This window comes from Anolis carolinensis, chromosome 1 (assembly GCF_035594765.1).
Source record: "Anolis carolinensis isolate JA03-04 chromosome 1, rAnoCar3.1.pri, whole genome shotgun sequence".
NCBI classification, from domain to species: Eukaryota; Metazoa; Chordata; class Lepidosauria; order Squamata; family Dactyloidae; genus Anolis; species Anolis carolinensis.
The window spans coordinates 347416830-347442269 of NC_085841.1; the positions used below are offsets into that span (position 1 = coordinate 347416830).

A 25440-nucleotide genomic window follows, 5' to 3' on the forward strand; every position below is an offset into this window, starting at 1 on the left:
ATCACCCTGAAGTGACTGGCTTGACCTGGAAGGAGCTGGGGATGGCAATGCCGGCCAACAGGGAGCTCTGGCGTGGGCTGGTCCACGAGGTCATAAAGAGTCGGAAGTGACTGAACGAATAAACAACAATGTAGCTTTGAGAGCTTTTGTGCGTGAAGAGTGGGGTATAAATATTTATTTACTATATTTCTACTCCACTCTTCTTATCCCAAAGGTGACTCAGAGCAGCTTACAGTTTGGCCACTTCAGGGTCAAGGTGCCAATACACAGTGTATAAATATAATACAAATCAAAGCACATTTAACATAAAATACAAGACAAAAATTACACAAAGCATAATAATGTCCAGAAATAAGATATAAATATTAAACATTAAAAACATTCTAAACCAATTACAATTATTGTGGAGACTCATCAATTAAGTAGTATATTTTGTTTTGCCCAAGTTTGCTCGTGCCTGTTTTATAGTTGATTCTCTAGTCCTTCAGGTGTTTTGGACCAACCCCAAGGAGTTGTAGCTGCCCTGGCCAACAATCAGGTATTCTGGGAGCTTAAGTCCAAAATACTTGGAAAACCAGTTTTGAAAACACTGCCTTATTATGTTTATTTTTACCCTGTTTTCTCTCTCTACAAAAAAACTCAAAGCGGCTTACAATAAAACCAATTCAATACAATTTAAAATCCAAATATATCCTTCTGGGATGCCTCGTGGGGATGGGACTTGGAGGTACTGCTTTGCAGTGGCTCCACTCATTCCTGGAGGGTCAGTCCCAGATGGTGTCACTGGGGGACTCCTGCTCAACCCCACAACCATTGTCTTGTGGGGTCCCACAGGGCTCTGTATTGTCCCCCATGTTGTTTAACATTTACATGAAGCCGCAAGGAGAGATCATTTACATGAAGCCGCAAGGAGTTTCGGAATGTGGTGTCATTTCTATGCAGATAATGTCCAACTCTGTCACTCCTTCCCACCTGTCACTAAGGAGGCTGTCCAGGTCCTGAACCGGTGCTTGGCAGCTTGGACTGGATGAGGGCCAACAAACTGAAACTGAATCCAGACAAGACAGAGGTCCTCCTGGTCAGTCAGAAGGCCGAACAGGGTATAGGGTTACATCCTGTGTTGGACAGGGTCGCACTCCCTCTGAAGGCGCAAGTTCGCAGTCTGGGGGTGATCCCAGACTCATCGTTGAGCCTGGCGCCCCAGGTCTCAGCAGTGGCTATGGGCACCTTCGCACAGCTAAAACTTGTGCGCCAGCTGCACCCGTATCTTGAGAAGCCAGACTTGGCCACAGTGGTCCATGCTCTTGTTACATCCCGATTAGACTACTGCAATGCACTCTACGTGGGGCTGCCTTTGAAGACTGTTCGGAAGCTTCAAATGGGAGGCAGCCAGCTTGTTAACCGGAGCAGCGTACAGGGAGCACAGTACTCCTTTGTTACGTCAGCTCCACTGGCTGCCGATTAGCTACCGAGCACGATTCAAAGTGCTGGCTTTAGCCTATAAAGCTCTAAACGGTTCTGGCCCAGCTTACTTGTCCGAACATGTCTCCTGCTATGACCTACCACGTAATTTAAGATCTTCAGGGGAGGTCCTGCTCTCGGTCCTGCCAGCCTCACAGGTGGGGCTGGCAGGGACGTGAGACAGGGCCTTCTCAGTGGTGGCTCCTTGGCTGAGGAACTCCCTTCCTAATGACATCTGGCAGGCTCCATCCCTTTTGAGTTTTAGAAAGAAAGCGAAGACCTGGCTATGTGAGCAAGCATTCAAAGAATAAGTTTTGTTGGCTTCGACTCGGTCTGAACTAAGGTTTATGTACAAGGCTTTTGTGGATGAATGGCTCAAGTATTTTGTATTGTTTTAAATCTGTATTTAACTGCTTATGTTTTTATTCTTTTGTATTGTTGTGTATTGGCATCAAATTCTGCCAGTTTTGTAAGCCGCCCTGGGTCTCTTCAGGTGAGAAGGGCGGGATAGAAAGGATGGAAATAAATAAATAAAAATACACAAACATTAAAACAGCATTAAATATTCATGGCATTAAAAGTATTTGGTTAAAATCTTTAAAACTGATTAAAAACATATTCAAACTAAAACCATAGCACTCTGTGATTTGATCTTAAAGGCCTCTTTCTTTAAAAACCTAAACGAATAAAAAGGGTTTAGCCTTTATCCACAGGATAGCAGGGAAAGGGCCATTCTGGCTTCCCTGGGCAGGAGGGAGTCAAGGGGTGGCCACCAAGAGAGAAGGTCCTCTCTCTCATTCCCACCAAGAACCCAACTTGTGATGGAGATGGGACCAAGAGGCATGGACAAACTTGGGCCTTCCAGGTGTTTTGGACTCCCACAATTCCTGAATATTTCAAGGCCTGGGCATATTCATACAAGGAGATACAGCTGGTTTACACATACACATACTGAAAGTTGTGTTGGAAATAGCAACCTTCTACAAGCCTCCTTTTCCAACTATTTGATATGTATATAATTGTGCTTGCTAAGTATATTGTATGTATGTATGTATATATTGGTGTGTATTTCCCCTTAATTCTGTTTTTAGAGGTTGTTGGAGGGACTACAGACCATGTGACCCAGATCTGAGAATGTTGAGTGAGACTCCATTTTAGAATGCATTTGAAGCAGAAGTCAGTTAGAGTGAGTTGAGACTTGAGTCAGTTTGCATAAGTCAGTGAAGTCGGTTGATGCCAATTAAGAACAGGAGTATAGTCAGTATGCTGCAGTGAGGTGTTAATATGGGCCTGTTTGCAGCAGATGTATAGTATAGTTGGTTTATATAGTTGGTATATATTGGTTTCATGTTAACGGAATAATACTTAAATTGTACTATACTATACAGTTTGAGTATTATTCTGTTAACATGAAACCAATAAGCAATGTACCTGCATACCAAATACATGAAGTTTGTAAGTAAATCAACGATGTTAACTTTTAAGAAAGACCACTGATTTTTGGCCTCAAGAGCATGATTGAAAAGCAATGTATTTTATGGGAGAGTAGATGTCTTTTGGACAACTGAAAATAACATGTCTAAAGATCTGCTATATATTTTGTGCATTGGCATATCTTTGTTCCTAACAGTTCAAAGAGATAACCATGGATTTCAGTTTAACAGCTAAGAAACCTAAATTGCTATGCATAAATACTAGTAGATATTTTTATCACTAAGGAGAAGATTGACTCAAGCGAGTTTTTAACTCTTCTCAGGAGATTCCTGGTTCTCCCAATAAGTTGCTGTCCAGTAATCCAGTCTTATCCTGATCTGCATGTCCAGCATGTGTGTGTGTGTATTTGTGGTCTGTCCCAAAAACAGCAAGAATGATTTGTTGTGCAGCGCAGAAGAGCCAGGGAAGTGGGGGATGAGGCAGATGGACGGAGAACACAGACATACAGCTTGACCTTCCTAAGTTGAGTCTGTACCTTTGTAGCAACTGGTACATTTGCAAGGTACATTAGCAAAGTGTGAAGTAGTTTTTGTGCCTTGTCATGGGCAAAAATGCAAAGGAATGTGGAGCAGCACCCTTCAACTTAAAGAACTAAGAACAATCTGGCTCATGCGAAGGCTGTTCTGAACACTTCCCCACTCACTATACAGCCCTGACTTGGCTCCATGCGATTTCTTTCTCCAAGCTCAACATCCAAGGACATCATTTTGGAACAGCTTAAATATCCAGGCAGCTGCAACAAGGGCACTGAAAAACATCTGAAGTGAAGACTTCCTCCACTGCTATTAAGAGTGGCAGCAATACAGGAATCACTGTAATTTGATCTCACAAGGGCCCATTTTCAAGGGAATAAACCAGGCATAACACATAATTATAGTCATCCCTCTACTTTTATGGGGTTAGGGGCTCAGCTTACTTGCAGAATTGGGAAACTTTGCATACAGCATGTGTATGTGCATCTGGGGGAATGGGCTGCCATCACGGAGGCCCCTACAAGGGGTGGGGAGTTATTTGAACTCAACCGTTCTTAGCAAGTGGGGTTTGGATTACAGCTATAGCTCCTGCAATGAACATGAAATCCATTGGCGAATACAAACAGGTAGCCAAAAGTAATCAAAATAACCTGGGGTTTTTTGTGTCAGGAGCGACTTGAGAAAATCAAAGTCGTTCTGATGTGAGAATTGGCCGTATGCAAGGATGTTGTCCAGGGGATGGCCGGGTGTTTCACCATCCTGTGGAAGGCTTCTCTCATGTTCCTGCATGGGAAGCTGGAGCTGATAGACAGGAGCTCACTCCGCTCCCCAGATTCGGACTGCCCAACTTTCAGTCAGCAGTCCTGCCAGCACAAGGGTTTAACCCATTATGCCACCAGGGGCTCCAAAACAACCTATAAATACAGTAGAGTCTCATCCAACACTCGCTTATCCAACATTCTGGATTATCCAACGCATTTTTGTAGTCAATGATTTCAATATATCATGATATTTTGGTGCTAAATTCGTAAATACAGTAATTACTACATAGCATTACTGTGTATTGAACTACTTTTTGTCAAATTTGTTGTATAACATGATGTTTTGGTGCTTAATTTGCAAAATCATAACCTAATTTGATGTTTAATAGGCATTTCCTTAATCTCTTCTTATCCAACATATTCGCTTATCCAACATTCTGTCGGCCCGTTTACGTTGGATAAGCGAGACTCTACTGTATAATACATAACGGTATAGAATAAAAAGACAACTGTAAACAAAGTAACCATAGTAAACCCAAGAAATATAAAAGGCAGCAGTAGTTTCTTTCAGGCGACCTAAACAGCGTTTAGGAAAGAATGCCTGACTGTTCACTGGAGGGAAGGATATTAGAGGCAAAGATAAAGTACTTTGGCCACACAATGAGAAGACAGGAAAGTTTGCAGAAGACAGTGATGCTGGGGAAAATGGAAGAAAAAGGATGAGGGGCCGACCCAAGGGCAGGATGGATGGATGGCATCTTTGAAGTGACTGGCTTGACCTTGAAGGAGCTGGGGTTAGCGACAGCCGACAGGGAGCTCTGGCGTGGGCTGGTCCATGAGGTCACGAAGAGTCGGAGGCGACTGAACGAATAAACAGCAAATAGGGACGGCGAACGAAGGCACCGCTCGGCCTTTTTCCTCCCTGGCTGAAGAAGGAAGGGGCACAGCTTCTAAGAGGCTCGCAAGCCTTTCTTCGCCGCCATCCGGCTTGTTCGGACAACGGCCTAAGCTTCGACCCTGCTTGGAGCCCCTTTGCCGCGTCCTCCTCCCGCTCCTCCTCCGCCAGGACCGATCGAGGAAAGGGGGCGGGGCCAACGGCCGCCCCAACGGCTGTCCGCGAGACGCCACGCGCAGGCTCTTTCCAACCCAAGCCGACGAGAATGAGGCAAACAGACGAAGGGGCGTATCCTTTTCGACGATTGGCTGAGGGGATTGGGAGGGGGCGTGGCTTGTGTCCTAACGCAGGCGGGGTGGGAGGCGGAGTAGGCGTGGCATCGAGAGGCGAACCCCCTCGCATGCCATTGGCTGCCGGGCCCGGAGAGGGGGCGTGTCCCGGCGGCGGAGGGTCTGGATGGCGGGTCTGGCTGAGGGAGGCTCGGGGCGCCTGTCTCTCTCGGCGGTAGTCTCGCGAGGCGGCGCGGGCGGGATTTGGCGGTGGCGGCGACGGCTGGAGCTAGAGCTAGGGCTGCCGCCTGCTTGCCTGCTGACGAGAAGCTGGTGGTGTTGGTGTGGGAAGAAGAGGAGGAGGCGGCGGCGGAGGAGGAGGAGAGGGAGCGGCGAGGCGAGGCTCTGAGGAGGCCTCCCGCCTCGGCCCTCACCATGGCCTCCGGGGACACTTTATTCATCGCCACGGACGGCTCGGAAATGCCGGCGGAGATCGTGGAGCTGCACGAGATCGAGGTGGAGACCATCCCTGTGGAGACTATCGAGACCACGGTGGTGGGCGGCGAGGACGACGAGGAGGACGACGACGAGGAAGAGGACGACGACGAGGAGGACGAGGAGGATTGTTGTGAGGAGTGCGGCCCACACCACCCGCCGCACCGCCACCACCGCCACCACCACCACCACCCGCCCATGATCGCCCTCCAGCCGCTGGTCGGCGACGGGGACCCGAGCGGGGTGGGCGGCGGGGCCCAGCTCCACCTGCACCACCACCCGCACCACCAGGAGGTGATCCTGGTCCAGACCCGCGAGGAGGTGGTGGGCGGCGACGACTCGGACGGGCTCCGCGCCGACGACGGCTTCGAGGACCAGATCCTCATCCCGGTGCCGGCGCCTTCGGGCGAGGACGAGTACATCGAGCAGACGCTCGTCACCGTCGCCGCCGCCGGGAGCAAGGCCGCCTCCGGGGCGGCGGGCGGAGGCTCGTCCTCCTCCGCCTCGGGACGGGTCAAGAAAGGCGGCGGCAGCGGGAAGAAGAGCAGCAAGAAGAGCTACTTGGCCGCCGGAGGAGGAGGAGGCGGCGGCGGCGGAGGGGCCGAAGGGGCCGGCGGAGGAGCTGGAGGCGGCGGCAGGAAATGGGAGCAGAAGCAAGTGCAGATCAAGACCCTGGAGGGGGAGTTCTCGGTCACCATGTGGGCCTCGGGTGAGTGGAGCCCCGCGGGGAGGCCGGGCACGGCCGTTTTGTTTTGAAGGGAGGCCATGTTTGGAGGTGTGTGATGGGCGCCGCCATGTTCGTCTCGCCAGGGCAAGCAAGTATGGCGGCGGCTTCCCCCGAAAAGATGGCGGGGCCTGGGTTGCGCCTTCGCCTGATTGCCCGGGAGGGAGAGGGAGGGAAAGAGGGGGGGAGGGGGCAGAGGGAAAAGAAAGATGGCGGCGGACCTGTCCAAGATGGCGGCCGGGAGGGAAAGAAGAGAAGAGGAGGGGGAGGGGAAAGGAAGGAAGGAGGCCGCGCGCGCTCTCTCCCTTCCTCCCTCTCTTCCCCCTCCCTCCTCCTCTCCTGACTGGCTCCACCACTAGGCCGCAATGGCGTAGTTTCTGCAGCAGGGAGGGAGGAGGAGGAGGAGAAAAGGAGGCGGGGAAGAAAAAGGAAAGGGAAGGAAGAGGAGCTCAGGGCCTGCTTCCCCCCTTCTCCCTCTTCCCCTATCAGGCCTTTTCTCGCGCACACACACACTTTTATTTCCCCCCTTTTTTCTCCCTCTAACCTCCCTCTCTTTCCTTATCAGGCCTTCCCACAAACATCCTTCCTTTTATTTTCTCCTCCGTATTTATTTACGACATTTATATTATCCAGTCTTTCTCACCCCGAAGGGGACTCAGGGCCCATCCACATAGCCCTATATCCCAGAAAATCCCACATTAACTGAGTGTGGACTGAGATACCCCAGTTCAAAGCAGATATTGTGGGATTTTCTGCCTTGATATTCTGGGATATAGGGCTGTGTGGAAGGGCCCCGAGAGCAGCTTACGAGAGTGACATGATTCCATGCCCGAACAACAACAGTAAAAAGTAATTAAACAACATATGTAAACATTAGACGACTGTTGTGCATAGATTCAAAGCAAGATAATCATATTCATCAATCGAAAGCCAATTCCAACTATATTGCACAGATAATTATGTTCCTTCCTCTGTTTTCTCTTCCCTTTCAGCTCCTATTGCTTTGCCGCCTCTCCCCCACTCCTCATATCACCCCCATTCTGTTTACTAGTTTATTTAACCAGCTAAGAGCCCTTCCAGACAGACCCTATGTCACAGGATCTGATCCCAGGATTTCTGCTTTAAACAGGATTATATGAGTATACACTGCCAGATAATCTGGGATAAACAGAAAACCTGGGGTCAGATCCTATGATATAGGGCCTGTCTGGGAGGGCCCTCAGATTCCCCTTCTCTAGACCCCAGTGGTTCTCAACCTGTGGGTCCCTAGGTGTTTGGCTTACAACTCACAGAAATTCCAGCCAGTTTACCAGCTGTTAAGATTTCTGGGAGTTGAAGGCCCAAATATCTGGGGACCCTCAGGTTGAGAAGCACTGCTTTAAATCTCCCTCTTTCCCTACCAGGCCTTCTCTCGTGTACCCCCTCCCTGTAATTTCTCATTTTCCTCCCTTCCCTCCCCCTGCCTCTTCGTTGTCATAGAATCATAGTAAGACTAAAGAAACCCCACACTTCCTACATTATCTATTTATATCTCACATTTTCTCTTAAATGAGACACAAAGTAACTGAACACTATGCTTATAATACTGAATTAAGCAAACACAAGTTTTTATTAACATACATTTTAAACTACATAAAATATCCATCAAGTAAATAAAGACATTCAAACAGATACACATGTTTATACAACTAATGTAAGACACTCTCCACCCTACATTTCTTTCATCTAAATAAGTGGTTATCAACCTGTGGGTCCCCAGTTGTTTTGGCCTACAACTCCCAGAAATCCCAGCCAGTTTACCAGTTGTTAGGATTTCTGGGAGTTGAAGGCCAAAACATCTGGGGACTCACCGGTTGAGAACCACTGATCTAAATGTTACACCTATAACTAAACTAAAGAAACGAGTTAAATGTTCCCAACTTGCCAGGTCCCAATTATTACTCTTTAACTCTCCCGCCTCTATTATAGAGGAGGGCCTGAAATGTTTCAGCCACTGGTTACTCCACATTCTCCTTGCCTCCTTCCCTCTTCTGTCACCACCTTCGCCCCTTAACCCTTCTTTACTTTCTCCTCCAGCCGCTTTCCTTCCCACATATCTATTCCTTTTCCCGGCACCATCAGTCTTTGGCTGCCTCTCCATTTCCTTATCCCCTTTGTATATTGTTTGACTCTTTTATTCCCTTTCCAACCATATTTCCCTGGGTGAGATGTGTGTGTGGAGGGGGTGGTTATCTTTGGGGACAGGGAGGACACTGCCAGTATGGGTGACCATCTCTTATTCCAAAATATGAAATACTTTAGAATTGCCCAGATATGTGGCAGAAATTGAGACAGCTTTCCTTTGATGCACACAAACATTGTTTCATGCACTAAATTATTTAAAATACTGTATAGCATTACCGTAGGGCTATATTTATAAGTGTACACAGAGCATAAATGTCCCAGAAGCATTCTCTCCTTACGTTTCACCCACATCAACAGCAGGAATCCTCTGAGGATGGCTGCCTTAGATGTGGGCAAAACGTCAGGAGAGAATGCTTCTGGAACATGGCCTTACAGCCCGGAAAACTCAACAGCAACCCAGTGATTCCAGCCATGAAAGCCTTCAACAACATAATGAATTTCATGTTTCAACTTGGGTCCCATCACCCAAATGTCTTATTATGTATAAACATGCAAATATAGGTTTCCAAAATCCAAAATGTTTTCTGGTCCCAAACATTTTTGGTAGGAAATATCCAACCTGTATTTACTTGCTGTTAGAAAAGTTCCTGCTTGATGCTTTCCCCTTCTCAACAAAGCCCTTTCTAAGCAATAGTAAAGTTGTTGGTTTCTATCAAACTTGCTGAAGAAAGGAAACTTTATTTTCTTTTGTTGTTGTTTTTAAGTCCTATGAGCTAATATCCAGTGAGTGGTTGAAAGGCTAAGGGATATGAAAGGGGCCTAAAATAGAAGTGTCTGTCACGGACATCAGCTCTGGAGGAAAGAGGTAGATCCCCCTGACACTAGTGGTTGGCTCTCCAGCAGCACAGCAAAGATAGATGGCCATTTACAAGCAAGCTGTACTGTCCATGAACCAGGCCTGCATTTCTATATTTGTTACACAGCAGGTATATAAAACTGGGCCATGGTCTCTAAATTCAGTACACATTCATAACACTTTAACAACATTCAGTACACATTATTTGAAAATAAACCCAAATTGTTTTGAAGAAATGATTATTGTATAAAGCAGGGGTCCCCAAACTTTTTAAACAGGGGGCCAGTTCATGGTCCCTCAGACCGTTGGAGGGTTGGACTATCGTTGGAAAAAAACCCCTATAAACAAATTTCTATGCACATTGCACATCTCCTATTTTGGAGTAAAAAAAGCCAAACGGGAACAAATACAGCCTCAGTGTTAATAATAATCATAGTAAAAATAATAAAGGAAGAAACCCCTTGAGCCATTTAGTCCTACCCCCTTCTACCTTTGTACACCAAAAGCACAAGCAAAGCACCCCTGACAGATGGCCACCCAGCCTCAATGTTGTTGTTAATAATACATCACACAGCTCTAAACACTTGGGAACTTGTGATTTTGTGATACGAAATCCAGCATATACAGTAGAGTCTCACTTATCCAACACTCGCTTATCCAACGTTCTGGATTATCCAACACATTTTTGTAGTCAATGTTTTCAATATATCGTGATATTTTGGTGCTAAATTCATAAATACAGTAATTACTACATAGCATTACTGCCTATTGAACTACTTTTTCTGTCAAATTTGTTGTATAACATGATGTTTTGGTACTTAATTTGTAAAATCATAACCTAATTTGATGTTTAATAGGCTTTTCCTTAATGCCTCCTTATTATCTAACATATTCACTTATCCAACATTCTGACGGCCCGTTTATGTTGGATAAGTGAGACTCTACTGTATATCTCGTTTGCTGTGTTATACTGTGTCTTTGTGTCAATAATAATAATAATAATATTTATTTATTTACAGTATTTATATTCCACCCTTCCCACCCTGAAGGGGACTCGGGGCAGATCACATTGCACACATATAAGGCAAACATTCAATGCTATAACATAGAACAGAGACAGACGCAGGCATGGGCTGGCCTCAAACTCATGACCTCTTGGTCCGAGTGATTTGTTGCAGCTAGCTGCTAACCAGCCTGTGCCACAGCCTGGCCTTATTATTAATAATAATAGCCTTATTATTATTATTAATAATAATAAAGAGGATTGAAAGAGACCCCTTGGGCCATTTAGTCCAGCCCCCTTCTGCCTTTGTGCACCAAAAGCACTAGCAAAGCACCCCCTTGATAATTATTAAATAATAATTAAATACCATTATAAACAAGGAAAGCTCTGGAAGGCGCTCACCAGGCGAGGCAGGAGGCGGGAAAGGCACGCGCCTTTCCCTCCTCCCTCGTGCCGCACGCACCTTCCTCAGTGGAGGAGGAGGGAGCTACCGCCAAGGGGGCCGGATAAATGGCTTCGATGGGCCACATGTGGCCCCCTGGTATAAAGGCTGCTTGTGGTTGTTGCTTATGTTGTTGAGTTAATAGTCAAATCTAACAGCTGTGTAAAGGTCTGATGGGTTTAAGACCATTAATGGTTTCTAATTGCATACAATTTAAATTGCCAAGAGCAGTAACATTTGTATAACCTAATGCCACAAGCTTTTTTATTATTGTTTTGATTCCTAATAGGCTAGATGATGTACTTGTCCACAGGCTAATAGGAATACAAAACAATTATGTGTAACTGACTAGAATATTACTGCACAATTCAGTGTGGTGAACAATAGTATTAATATTTTCTGAATGAAATCAAGTTCTTAGTGTATTTCTGTGTGGATAATCTATGATTTTGAGAAGTAAAAATGCAATGTTTCCTAGCATGGGATCCTTTTAAAAGAGTTGTTAGTGCCATATTATAATCTCTTGACAGTATAATTTCAGTGTAATAGTTTGGTCAGGGTTACATTAGTTTTTCCAGTTTGAAAGTTATATTTCCTGAGTAAGGCAGCCAGAATAGAAGTAGTTTCTATAAAAATTACAGGACACTTGTTTGTAGTTACACTTTTATAACTTTATATTATTAATTAAAAGTCTGGCAATAATAATATCCAAAATATTTGGTGTACAACAAGACAAGACTTATTGTTGTAGTCTAATATCTGAATATAAGAGCTCAGCATGATCACTTACATGAGCAGTCTTTGGTAGTCCCAGCTGCTGGACTATGAAATTACACTCTGATCCTGTCAATATTTACCAAGAACTACATGGTTAGAATTTTCAGTTTAAAAATGGCTGGTAGTTAATAGAGAAGAGACTATTTGACTGTGAAAGGTAAAGTTTCATGGTACTAGTTCTAGAGTCATAGATATCCATGACTTCAGACTTGAATATGTGTGGAACTCAGGTAATTGAAGGACATGAAACATATTTGTATGCATTATCCTTGTGAAATATAGGGTGGATTTTGTGGAATGCTAACATCTATGATGACCTGATAGTTCTTTCATCCAATAGAATGCTGTAAAAAGAAATAGATAATTGTTTATGTCATTTATTAGTTCTGCATTCAACTATTTTCCCCATTTTGATTTTTTTTTAAAAAAATGCATAACTCAGTGGGTTAGAAATAAAACTGTTGTAAATTCAGACCAGAAGTGTATTGGAAGTGAATGCAGTTCCTTTAACACTGCTGTCACACATTTTCTGTACAATGTTTCAATCAGCCATCTCACTGCAGTTTCTGGGTCATCTTCAAAGACTGCCTTAGGTAGAGCATACTGCAGTAGACTTATAGAAACTACTATGAACTACTGTAGCTAGGTTATCGCTGACCGAGAAGCTGGTAGATTAATCAAGGTTGCGTTTTTGTTTTTTTAATGTCTGTCCCATCCTTTCCCCAGATAGGCACTCAAAGTTACTTACACTAAATTTTAAGAGATTGTTAAAAATGTCCATGACATACAAAAGTTAAAACAGGATTAAACAAAAAAAATAGACTAAAACATATATCATTAAAACATACACGCCAACATAGCAACTAGTAATACCCAGCACATAGTGTAAGACAGACCTTATATCAGGCATGGGAAGACATTTTTGCTTTGGGGCTGCATTGCGGGCCTGACCAGAAGGGCCGGGCACGTCTGGGCACATACTGGGTGTGGCTACCCTAGCGGGGGAGGGCCTAGGAGAGGACGCGGGCTAGGAGCAGTTGGGGCAGGACAGGACCCCGGTCATCCTCAGGTTGTCCTCCCGGCATACGGACAGAAGTGCTCATCTCATCCTTATACTGGGAGGAAGGCAAAACATGTGGCAGCAACCCTGATCCTCCTTCCCTGATCCTCAGGTTGTCTTCTGGGAGGTAAGACAGGTGGCAGCTGAGAGTGCTCTGGAGGGCTTTCAGCCGCCTTGATCTGTAAGGACAGGTCCTCTTGCACCATCCTTATGGCGGGAGGAGAGCTAGACATGCAGTGGCTGAGAGTGATTGAGAGGGCAGGGAAAATTAGGAGGGCCTGAGGTAGGTGACCAGAGGGCCGCATCCAGCCCCCAAGACTTAGTTTGCCCATGCCTGTCTTATTTAGTTCATCAAATGCCTGTCAGATTAGTAGAGCCTTTATTTACCTGCAAAAACATATTTGAGAGATATTCCTCTCCTGTGTTGCCACTAGATGTACTTGTGAAGACAGTAGGACAGAGAAAAGGTCTTCCCAGCAGATCTCAAATCAAAGCCTGGTTTTTGTAAGGGAGAATATTGCCCTTTCCGTCAGGGAGACCCGAGCCATGTAGGACTTTAACAGTCATAACTTGCACTTTAAATTGTTATCAGAAATGAACTGAAAGAAGTGGGGTTGTTACAGCAAGAGAGTTATGTGATCACTGTAGCCAGGCCTAGTTAGAAATCTGTCTGAAGCTCTTTGAAAGAGTAGATGTTTCTGAATGTTCTTCAAAGGCAGCCCTATGGAGAGCACATTACAGTAATCCAACTGAGCTAACGCATGTGTCACTAAGACCAGATCTGACGTCTCAAAGAACAGGTGCCATTGGTGTATTACAAAGTAATGGCAACGTGTAATATGGGAATATTTAGCTCATTTGATTTATGGCATGTAGATCTAGGTGTCTGAATCAAGAGCTACAGAGAGGAATGGGTCCTGCTACAAAACGTTTGCTTATAGGCTTTCATTCGTTTCTCAAATATCTGGTGGATACTTTTTTCCCCATTATACCATATTCTGTGTTTTCATTTCATACTTCAGGTTTTTGTGCTCGGTGCTATGCAAGTGTTGTGACATCTTGGTGATCATTCTGAAACTATAGTTTAAAGACCACATTCTCTAATACTGTGATTGAGTTTTCTCAGTGTTTCATGGAATGTTATATGTTGAATGAAGAATAAATACCCTTTGCAGCTTTAAAAAACAAGGTTATTATACAAACTATCACAAGTAGGTTGGTATTATGCATGCTTAGAATCGACTTCTGCTATCAGTGTGGCCTACATTTTGCTTAGTGTGAGTAGATCTGTGAGTCCTGATGTTTTGCATTTCTGGTATGTGTGTAGTATGTAAGTATTGTATGTATGCATGAGTCTTCAAAACCCATGTTGACTTATAGCAAACTCTGAATGTCATAGTGTTTTCTTATGCAACAAATGCTGAGAGGTGGTTTTGCCAGTTCCTTCCTCCAAACTGTAGCCTACAGCACCTGGGATTCATCGGGGGTCTCCCATCCGAGTACTAGCCAGAACTGATCCCTATTTAGTTTCCAGTATCAGACAGGATCTGGTACCTTTCACATACTTATACGCATAGACCTTCTGTTATACAGTTGGCCCTCCATTTGTGAATTTGAATATATAAGGTAGTTGTATGACCCAGAACGAAGCAGTTCAGTTTTCCTAGTTTTGAGAATGAGTAATAAAAATCATAGATCCCTTACAGAGGTCCAGCAACTGGAGTTCACTTCAGCATCAAGTAAAAACATGGCCTAAATTATTTGGAATCTAATGATTTTATCCAGTTTGAATAAGTAAATGATTTTAACTGTGCCTACTTAATTTATTAGATGATTTAAAATAGTTTTTTAGCCTGAATTATCATTTAATATTTTATGTTTTAAATTCTTATAAATTTCCCACAGATACAGGCCCCCAAGTTACAAACAAGATAGGTTCTGTACATTTGTTCTTAAGTTGAATTTGTTTGTAAGCCTCAACAGGTATATTTCTTAAGTGTAACTCCATTTCTTAAGTGTACCTTTGAGTAGCTTAGGGAAGGGTTAACACCCCTGTGGTGTTGGTTTTTTTTTTGGGGGGGGGGGGGTTTATAAGGAAGGTGTTTGTTTTGCTGTCTGTACCCCTGTTCAGAACATTTCCCCTCACTTTCTGTCCCTGTGATAACTGGATTTTGAAAATTTGGCTTGTTAGGTAACAAGGGTTGAGGAGAAAGCCTCAGTGGACACCTTTCCCCCATAATAACTCTTCCAGGATTGAATTTCCTTTCCTACGGGTAATTTTCTCTCTCTTCCTGTTGTCTCACCAGTGTTTTTGTAAGTCAGATGTTTTTAACTTGGAGACTTCCTGTATTACAATGGGGTATACATAAATTGGTATTATGAGATTACCAGAAAATCAAAGCGTGTTTTATCTTTGTTTACTGAAACATCTTCAATTATACATAAATAATGTTATAATGGCCTTTCCTATAGGTAACAATATATTTATTTGCCTATGTTGCACCATTGTTTTTTTATATAGCTAAACAGCTCTAGAGACATCTACAAACTGTATTATATAAACTAATTCAATCTCTTTTGAGTTCATAATTGGTATGCCACACTTTTATTTTGATGGGCAGTTACAGATAAAAGCTGTGTGAGTGTTCTGCTTCATTGGTTTGTGTGTGTGTGTGATTACATATTTTCCTGATTCCCCCCCCCCCCTCCAGGGACATGGCCTACATACAGTCCCCCCCCCCCCCCCAAATTCCCACCTTAAGAACTTTTTGTGATATTTATTAAGCAGGATAAATGCATTCTAGACAACATAGTGGATCTGCTTTGGAGCATTTGCTACTAATTTAGAGTTGATACAAGCCTAATCATAACCAATAGCAGCATATCGGTGAAGGCTACTGAAATAGTACAGTAATATGTTTAACAAGTTATAAAAAATTGAATTGTTATGCCTTATGTTTATCTACCAGCCTGGTGTTGTATCTCATTTTTGATGTCAGACCCTTGATCCGAGTTTTACTCATTCCTGGACAGATAATATATCTATTGATTGGAGATCTAATTTTCCCCTACATTTTGAAAACAAGTTCATCAAGTTAAAAACACTCTTCTGTCATGCCCTTCTCCCCCGATTTATGTTAAATATGATGTTAAAAATTGTAAAGTATAGTAGAGTCTCACTTATCCAACACTCACTTACTCAACATTCTGGATTATCCAACACATTTTTGTAGTCAATCTTTTCCTAAAGAGAACCCTATAAAATATGAAGTGCTTAATCTCCCCCTTCCACCTTGAAAACTCAGTGAGGGCTGGCTCCTACCCCCATCCCACATTTACTATGTTTCTGCAAATACATAGACAGATGCCGATATATTTGAAACACCTTTGGTCCTAAAATTTTCAGATAAGGGAGACTCAGCCCAGAGGGTGCTAACCAACAGTTCTTTTTCATCCTGGAAAGAAGTGACTAGTGGAGTGCCACAGGGTTCGGTCCTGGGCCCAGTTCTGTTCAGCATTTTATTTATTTATTTCCAACATTTATATCTCGCCCTTCTCACCCGAAGGGACTCAGGGTAGATTACAACATCTTTATTAATAACTTGGATGATGATTTAGACGGGGGTACTTATCAAGTTTACAGATGACACCAAATTAGGGGGATAGATAATACTCCAGAGGACAGGATCCGAATTCAAAATGACAGGTTAAAGAACTGCGCCAAAATTAACAAAATGAATTTCAACAAGGACAAATGTAAAATACTACACTTAGGCAGAAAAATGGAATATAAAGATACAGGATGGGCGATACCTGGCTTGACAGCAGTCCATGTGAAAAAGATCGTGGACAACAAGTTGGACATGATCAACAGTGTGATGTAGCAGCTAAAAAAGCCAATGGAATTTTTGGGCTGCATCTAAAGAAGTATAGTGTCTAGATCGATGGATGTCAAGATGCCTTTGTATTCTCCCCTGGTTAGACCTCACTTGGAATTCTGTGTCCAATTCTGGGAACCACAGTTCAAAAGAGATAGTGATAAGCTAGAAGGTGTCCAAAGGAGGGCGACCAAAATGATCAAAAGTCTGGAGACCATGCCCAATGAAGACTGTCTTAAAGAACTGGGTATGTTTAGCCTGCAGAAGAGAAGCTTGAGAGGAGACATGATAGCCATGTATAAATATGGGGTGTCATAAGAAAGAGGGCGCAGACTTGTTTTCTGCTGCCCTTGAAACTAGGTCTAGGAGCAGTAGATTCAAATTACAAGAAAAGAGATTCCACCTGAACATTATTGCCCTTGTTTCTGGATTTAGCCTTTGAAGAAATTGTTGGCAGCTTTGAGCTCTGGATTAGCCATGTAGTGGACTTCCATGCTTTCATCGACATCTTAGAATTTTTGTAGAATTTCTGTAGATATCTCTTGCTCACAAATTTCCTAGATGGCATATTCACAGTGCATTGAAGATCTTCTAAAGAAACTATCGGGGGGGGGGGGGGGGGTTGAGGTAGTTTGAAGTCTGCATATTCTTGGTATATGAGTCTGCCATTTCAATAATCATACCAATGATGGAATAAACTGGAAATAATAGATTCCATTGTATACATTGTGTGATTTAGTGCTTATGATATTAGACTTTGGAGCTCTGTGTTCTAGTCTCTAAAAATTCATTGGGTGACTTTTAGCTAATCAATCCCTCAGCCTGATCTACTTCATAGGGTTTTGAGAATAAAAAGTGAGGAAGAAAGCCAAATGTGTTACTTTTATTTTCTCAGAAGACAGGTGACATAGAAATGTAACGAATGTATAAACATGATAAACGTAATTTTTGAGTTACTTCCATTTGGATGCTGTGTTCATTGATACATTTTTATTGTATGATCAAAGTAACCTGCACATTATATTTAAATACCACACAGCTTGTTAGGCAGTAACATCTAAAAATGGATGTCATTTTAGCTTTTGTGGCCTTCATAGATATCTTATCTGTGCTGTTTGGTTTTGTGTAGATTTATCTAGATCAGTGTTTCTCAAACTGTGCTCCTCCAAGTGTTTTGGACTTCAGCTCCCAGAAATCCGAGCCATCTTAGCAGATAGGAATTAGGGGAGCTGAAGTCCAAAACATCTGGAGGAGCAGTTTGAGAAACAATGATCTAGATTAATACCTTGGTACAACACTACCCCTAGTTAAACATTTTACCCTCTAACAGTGTTGTCCTTCGTGGATGTTAAATCAAAATTCAGTTTTCTCTAATCATTTCAGATGACAAAAAAGACATTGACCATGAGACTGTGGTGGAAGAGCAGATTATTGGCGAGAACTCCCCTCCCGACTACTCGGAATACATGACGGGAAAGAAGCTGCCACCTGGAGGAATACCCGGCATTGATCTTTCAGACCCTAAACAGCTGGCTGAATTTGCAAGGTAAGAGATGTATTCTAGTAAATGCACTGTTTTGCTTCATGTATTCATATTTTCTAGTGAGAATAGGGATTTTTGTTTTGTTTCAGATTCGGTCAATGGGGATATAATTTTTCCTAAGAGTGGTAAATTATTATTGATTACTTTTAAGAATGGCATTTTCTTGGAATTTTAGTGCGGTTTGATGACTGTCCTAGATTAAATGACACAATTTTTCTTCCAATATTGAAATAAAATCATCTTTGGGTTGCAACCATTTAAACAGCTAATTTTATGCCCTGGCAACTTCTATAAACCATACAAAATACCTAAGATTAAAATCAGAACAAAACTGGAAAGGGTCAAAAGTCCATGCCATGTGAAATATTAATGTTTTTGATGCCATTCAGTAGGTAAACCCAAGACCTACTGAAAAAGTGTATCGTGTTAGAATCTTAACCCTGCAGTTATTTTCTTTAGTCAGTGTTTTGAATTCCCTCTCCCCATTCATTAGCTGTTTCCCATGCCATATTCTTCAAGCCTCTGCTCCCTTCAGCTGTGAGCTCCCTGTACCTCAATATACAGATAAACTATCATGCCAAGACCTCAGTTCTCTTGCTAACCTGCCCTGTTTGATGTTTTAGTCCCAGCCAAACTGATAACTTTCTCTTCCCTCACAGAAACTGGTCTGTAAACTGTTTAATTTCCTGAGCAACTGAATAGTCCATGCCACAACACCAGCTCAGCCAATCAGTCAGAGGCTTCGCTACCACAATTACAATACAGTATAGATGGTTTATGACAGAGGGGTACTTTGCTAATACAGAGCAGATAAGAAGGTATGTGCTGTTCACTGATCAATGCTGTTGTGTTTTTTTTCTGTAAGAATGAAGCCAAGAAAAATCAAAGAAGACGATGCTCCAAGAACGATAGCATGTCCTCACAAAGTGAGTGAAATACTATGATTCCTGAATCACTTGCAGGGCAAATTACAACGCTTCCTAGGACTATATTTATATATGTGTGTGTGTGTGTGTGCTAATGTGTTCTATTTTAATAACCATCACCTTTTACAGTAATATTTTGATATTTCTTCAGTTCCCTCTTCATTGGCTAGCATAAATTTTCTTTTGAGGGGCTACTTAGTCTTCTTCAGACAGCTATGGATTCAATAGCTTAATACTTCTGATAAGAAAACAGAGGAATCATGGCTATTAGGATGAAAGACAAGCAGTATTTTAAAAGAGAAATAGAGAATGAGGTGACAAAAATGACGGGATACATAATGGCTTTATAAATGCTGTTATTCTCATTGTACTACAGAACAATGATTGTAGAAATGTGTGAACTGAACATTTGTTTCAATATATTAATGGATTTTAGTTGCTGGTGTGTGTTTAATATATTGTTTTAAGATCTTTAACATAACATATGGAGTGAGATTGGCTACAGCCCCACATGGACTGCTTCAGAAAATACCATGACTAATGTTGTATTTGACTGGAAAACATACTGTTGGGGATATAGTTACCTTCTAGTCCACCAGGGATGTTACGTTTTCTAGAAATGAGTTTTTTGGAACTATTGTCTTGTAAAATTTGAGAACTTATCCTGTTGCCCTCCTGCTTTACAACCAGTCTTTGTGTGTACAACTGTCCGCTTTTGTATAATTGGATAATTTAGGTTGATAAATCTTGTGATTTGTTTTGAAGGGCTGCACGAAGATGTTCAGGGACAACTCGGCCATGCGGAAACACCTGCACACACACGGGCCGCGAGTACACGTCTGTGCAGAATGCGGCAAAGCCTTTGTGGAGAGCTCAAAGCTAAAGCGACATCAGCTAGTTCATACTGGAGAAAAACCCTTTCAGGTAACTGTTTCACAGGACTCTGTCTGGACACTATGTTTTGTGTCATCTCTACTGGAAATCCAAGTGTGGCTTTTTCTTTTGAGATCCAAAAAAAAAAATCAAAATTGTGAATAAGTAACCTCATCTGAAGGGATTGAAAGGATTTACATGTGTAGAAAGTAGTTTATTCAAGCATTTTCCTTCTCCAGCCTTCTTAAATAAACCGCAGCATGAAAGCAAAGGCTATTTAAATAGTAAATCTGCTCATCTCTCTGGGTCATTCTGCCTCATGATTTAGTAGAAGATTCAACTGGATATGGACTTGTATATTTGAATAGCACAGATGCTTCCTAAAGTATACTAATTTGGATTAGAGCAGTTCACATAGATTTAACTAGTGTGCTGAATTTAAGAATTGTAATACATTAAAATGGCAGTTGTCTTCCATAGATCATCATGTAGTTTGGAACTGGGCCTTTATCAAGTAGCAAGTTATTCCTAACAAGACAAATGAAATCACACTGTCATTTTCTGTCATTACCCCCATGCAAAAACTCACAAATACTAAGTGCATTTCATCACACTTCATTGTCAGTGACTTTTAACATTGTTGGAGGACTTCAAAGCAATTGATGTAGATGGAGTGCAGTATTTTGAGACCTGTTTCTCTCTTTTCTGACATGCTGCATTTTTCCACTACAGGCCAGGCCTCAGAGATTATGTAGGTGTGGGATGTCTTTCACTGATAAGTCATACAGTCTAGTTTACCAGATCGAGATGCACAAACTGGACAGCATCATAAACAAATTGTATGTTGTTTTGTTTTTCTCTCAGGTTCTTAGAATGTGCTTATATACAAACTGTCTCTTCTAGAACAGGAATGAAACAGCTGAGCAGTGGAGAAATCCCATTCACAGTCCTGTTTTTTGACAGTTCCTTCTTAAAAAGATGAATCACTGTTTTACCGCCTAGGTCATAATAGGGCAAGTTTGCCATTCTCAGTCTTAATTGTCATGTATGTAAAACAGTTTGTGGCAGTATTTTACCATTCCTGCCTTTTCCATTTTGCCTTTCTGCTGCCTTTATGTTGCAAAAATTATGCTGAAGGGCTATGAATACAACACTAGGAATAAGAAAGTAATAAATAATGCATGCCAACTTGGATTCCAGTAGATAAAACATATTTTAATGTCTTCTAAGAGGTTATCATGGTAACTGCACTCCTTCTTGGCGCTAGGGGCCTGGGGTAGGATTTCAATCAATTTAAAATCATGTATACCAGAAGCAGAAAGAAGGTTGGGTGCAGCCTATAAATCATACTTTGCTCATTCTGATTTACAGTGTGCACTTATTCTCTACTCCCATCATAAGCATCACGTTGCAATAAAAATAGAATTGTGTGAATCTGCATCTTCACAGGATTACCTCTGTGGAACTAAGTAGCCTGAGGACTTCGGATTTAGATTTTGAACCCTTAAATGAAGTAGAGAGTATAAGAATGTTTGACTGACATATGAACTTTTGAGAGCTAGAGTTTCAGACTTAATCCAAATGTTAATTTCACCTAGTAGACTCACTGAATTATTTGGAACTTAGTAAATCAACACTGATGTAGGCTCGGGTGTCTACTGTTGTTGGGACTGACAGTTCACTCTAGCCCTCAGAGCTCTGGGTGGCTTACTTATGCTGCCAATATGTCCAGTTCATTTAAACAGGTCCAGCGTGTGATTAATTTACTTTGGATCCAAATCGGCGTTACTGATAAGTATCAGTTGTTTATCAGCCATGACACTGTCTCAAATATAAGGCCCACAGGCCAAATTTGGTCACCATGTCATTGTATGTGACCAAGGAGACTTTCAGGACCAGGGCAACATAGGTTAATCATACAGTCTTACAATTACAACCAACTCTTTGAAGGCAACTATAAAGCTGATATGGCCCTTGCTGAAAATGTGCTTGACACCCCTGCTATGGGCCATCTTTTTTGACATAGTGATATTTTGATTCAGGCAACAACACTTGAGAAAGTGGTCAGTGGGAATCTCCTTTAGAGAAAGAAGATTGGAGGAGACCCTGTGATTTATCCCACAGCATGACATATTCTTTCTAATGTGGTTATCTGGCAATATGGTTAAATAGCAGATGTTAAATAAATCCCAATTGTATATAAATTGACTGAATATGAGTTTTGTGTCCGTGGAATTTGACATACAGGCACATATAGCCCCAATGTGTTTGTGTGGCTGTATCCTTTATCAACCAATTTGCAGTTTCTTTACATGGCCTTGCAGATGGAAGGGGTATATGGAAACCTGCCAAGAATAAATAAGTCTGGAATTCCAGAAGGACTCACTTCTTGAGTAATCAGGGATCAATTTGCCATTGTAAGAACTAGATTCTTTTAAAAAGAGAAATCTTGTAGCATTTCATGCTAACATGTTCCTAATGTTCTGTGTTTTCCCTCAACAGTGCACATTCGAAGGTTGTGGCAAACGCTTTTCACTGGACTTCAATTTACGCACGCATGTGCGGATTCATACTGGAGACAGGCCCTATGTGTGCCCTTTTGATGGCTGTAACAAGAAGTTTGCTCAGTCCACTAACCTGAAGTCTCACATCTTAACACACGCTAAGGCCAAAAACAACCAGTGAAACTGCAAGAAGAAACCTCTTGAACTCAAAGCGTCTTACCTTACAGGAGAATGGTTGAAAATACATAAGCCTCCCCCCCTTTGTATATTGTTTCTAGGAAAGAATTTAAAAAAACAAAAAAAGAACCCTATGCGCCTAAAGGACTTTTTTTTGATAAAGTAGCAAAATAAACTTTTAAGGCAGCATTGCTGCAATGTGCGATTTTGCTCTGCAATTTGGTTTCAAGAGCATGGTGTTTTTCTAAAGTGTGGCTCCACTCGGAGGAGGCAGACAGTTCATGGACTTGCATCAGAGACAGTTCTTTCTACAACAGTGCTAAAATTGGACTTTTCACGTTGTTATAAATATGAATTTCACCTGTTGCTTACAATTTTTTAATTTTGTATTTTTCCAAGTGTGCATATTGTACACTTTTTGGGGATATGCCTAGTAATGCTATGTGTGATTTTTTTTCTGGAGGTTGATAACTTTGCTTGCAGTAGATTTTCTTTAAAAGAATGGGCAGTTACATGCATACTTCAAAAGTATTTTCCTGTAAAGAGAAAAAAAGTTATATAGGTTTCGTTTGCTATCTTAATTTTTTTGGTTGTATTCTTTGATGTTAACACATTTTGTATAATTGTATCGTATAGCTGTAATGAAATCATGTAGTAACAAATATTAGATGTGATTTAATAGTGTTAATCAACCTAAAACCCATTTTAGTCACTTTTTTGGAAAAAAATACTGCCAGATGCCAATGTTCCGTGTACTTTCTCTTTGCCTGTTCAGTTAAGGAAAGTGGTGCTCAGTTGTAGAATGTATTGTACAGGCACTGACTTTTGAACAACACCTGATATGTACATCCCGTGTAAAAGAGTGGGCAACAATAAACCAGTGGTCCTGAAGAAAGAAAATGGCAGAAAATTATCTGTAAGCACAGCCTGTTTTCTTCTGTTGTCCAGAACAAATTATAGTTCTTTAACCTCCCAGAATTTGGAAGATAAATAAAAATTCAAGTTACCTTTACTTTTTGGCATTCAGTTAAGATTTTTTTTAAAGTAGGAGCTCTGTCTTCAAGATAGTTATAAAATTCCTGTATGTGGGCTGTCTAGGCTAGGATCCAACAGTATACTTGTTTGTGCTGTGTCTGTTTTCTCCTAATGGAATCAGGTTTTTTCCCCTTCCTCCTTCCTTGATGCCGAAGCTTTGTATGGTACCCAAAGACTGGCCAGATCTGTCAGAAGTGCACAGGTGAGTCTTATCCCTGTCTTTCAGTTAGGCTGTATTAAGCATCACATAAGTTAACAACTTGCATAAAACTTGCCCTTTTGCCCTTCAACTGCCATAATAACTGTGGAACAGTTTTTGCACAGAGTTGATGAAATGCATTCTGACAATGGTGGAGTTTCCAAAAGGTACAAAATTTTAAAAAAGAAAAGTGAATTATAGGTGGCAGCACATTGTTGACTGCGAGTAGAATATTATGTACCCATGAAAAACTATGAAAATGTATCGAATCACTTCAATATAGGGCTTGGAATACAGAATTTTATCGCAAAATTACATTTTTTATTCCTATAACATTTGTTCAGATGAATTTGGAACCTTTTGGAAAAAACATCCACAATTGTCCATTCTATTACTGCTGAGATGGCAAGCAGATGACCATCTATATGCAATTCCCAGCATTCCTCGCTTTTGGCTATGCTGGTTAGGACTCCAACAACTCCAGTCCAACAATGGCCACATTATACCTATACCCCCAGTAGTGTTTGGGCATCCTTGGATGCAAGCTCTATTTTCATTGCTAATAAGCTGTAGAGCAGGGAAGCTTTTCCATCTCTGTTGCTCTGGTTTGGCCAAGTATAACATGCTAATGTGCGGTGGGTTTGGCGCTGTATTGAGAATAGGGACTTCAGGCTGCGGAGGTAACCTGTGCTTAGGTTTCTGCTACTTGACTGTCTTAATGTGGAGTTCATATCTCTAGAAAAATGATTGTTGGGTTGTTATATGTCTTTCGGGCTGTGTGGCCATGTTCCAGAAGTATTCTCTCCTGACGTTCTCCCAAGATGTGGAGACATTTTGAGTAACAGCCAGGGGAAATATATTTCAAACAAGATTGGATAATTGTTTTTCATTCCTGCAGTCCTGAAGTACCCCCAGATACAATCTGAAACATCACTTGTAGAGTCTTAACTTCATTTTAATATTTGCAGAATGTAGATTTCAGTATCAAGTCAGCTTTTTTCTATTGCCCCGCAAATGTGATTTTCTTTTTGTACTATATTGGATGCTTATATGATCCTGCAGATTTTAAAATCTGCAGTTGGCCTAATAAAGGTATTTCTCTGATGATGTTTCGCCATTGAGGAATCTAGAATACCACAGTGCTGGAAATGTACTGCTGTTGACAAATTGTGTGTTTGTAGGCATTATCCTTCCTTGCACAATATTTTTTTGCAAGTTGTTTAGAATTGACATTCTGCAACCACCTGATTCAAGTTCTAGGCCAAGAAAAAGGGAATGTACATTTAGATAATTTTGCTTATTTCTGTGCAGTTGTGCAGTGTCCTGCTGTGAGGCATAATCTGCTCAAGGGGAAAAGGAAGAAACCATATAATGTGCTAAATCCTCATCTTTCAGAACTGAAGATTTATTTGAATAGCTCTAATGTTTGAGTCTATATCAAAGGGGTTACAAAGTACTCTTAGACATACCT

At 41.9% G+C, this 25440-nt stretch overlaps 1 protein-coding gene across 3 annotated transcripts; it reads left to right on the forward strand.

Annotated features, from left to right (window-relative positions):
• The first annotated feature begins 5506 nt into the window (after positions 1-5506).
• yy1 (YY1 transcription factor) lies at positions 5507-23747 on the forward strand. Of its 3 annotated transcripts, none has more exons than XM_062968471.1 (6): positions 5507-6557; positions 18096-18258; positions 19121-19181; positions 19947-20105; positions 20787-20893; positions 22557-23747. In XM_062968471.1, exons 1-6 carry the CDS (start codon positions 5789-5791, stop codon positions 22693-22695), a joined length of 1398 nt encoding a protein of 465 aa, XP_062824541.1. In that variant the 5' UTR covers positions 5507-5788; the 3' UTR covers positions 22696-23747. The 3 variants fall into 3 exon arrangements, with proteins under 3 accessions (XP_062824541.1, XP_062824542.1, XP_062824543.1); XM_062968472.1 differs by having other exon boundaries at positions 18108-18258; XM_062968473.1 differs by lacking the exon at positions 20787-20893 and having other exon boundaries at positions 5514-6557.
• Positions 23748-25440: the final 1693 nt, after the last annotated feature.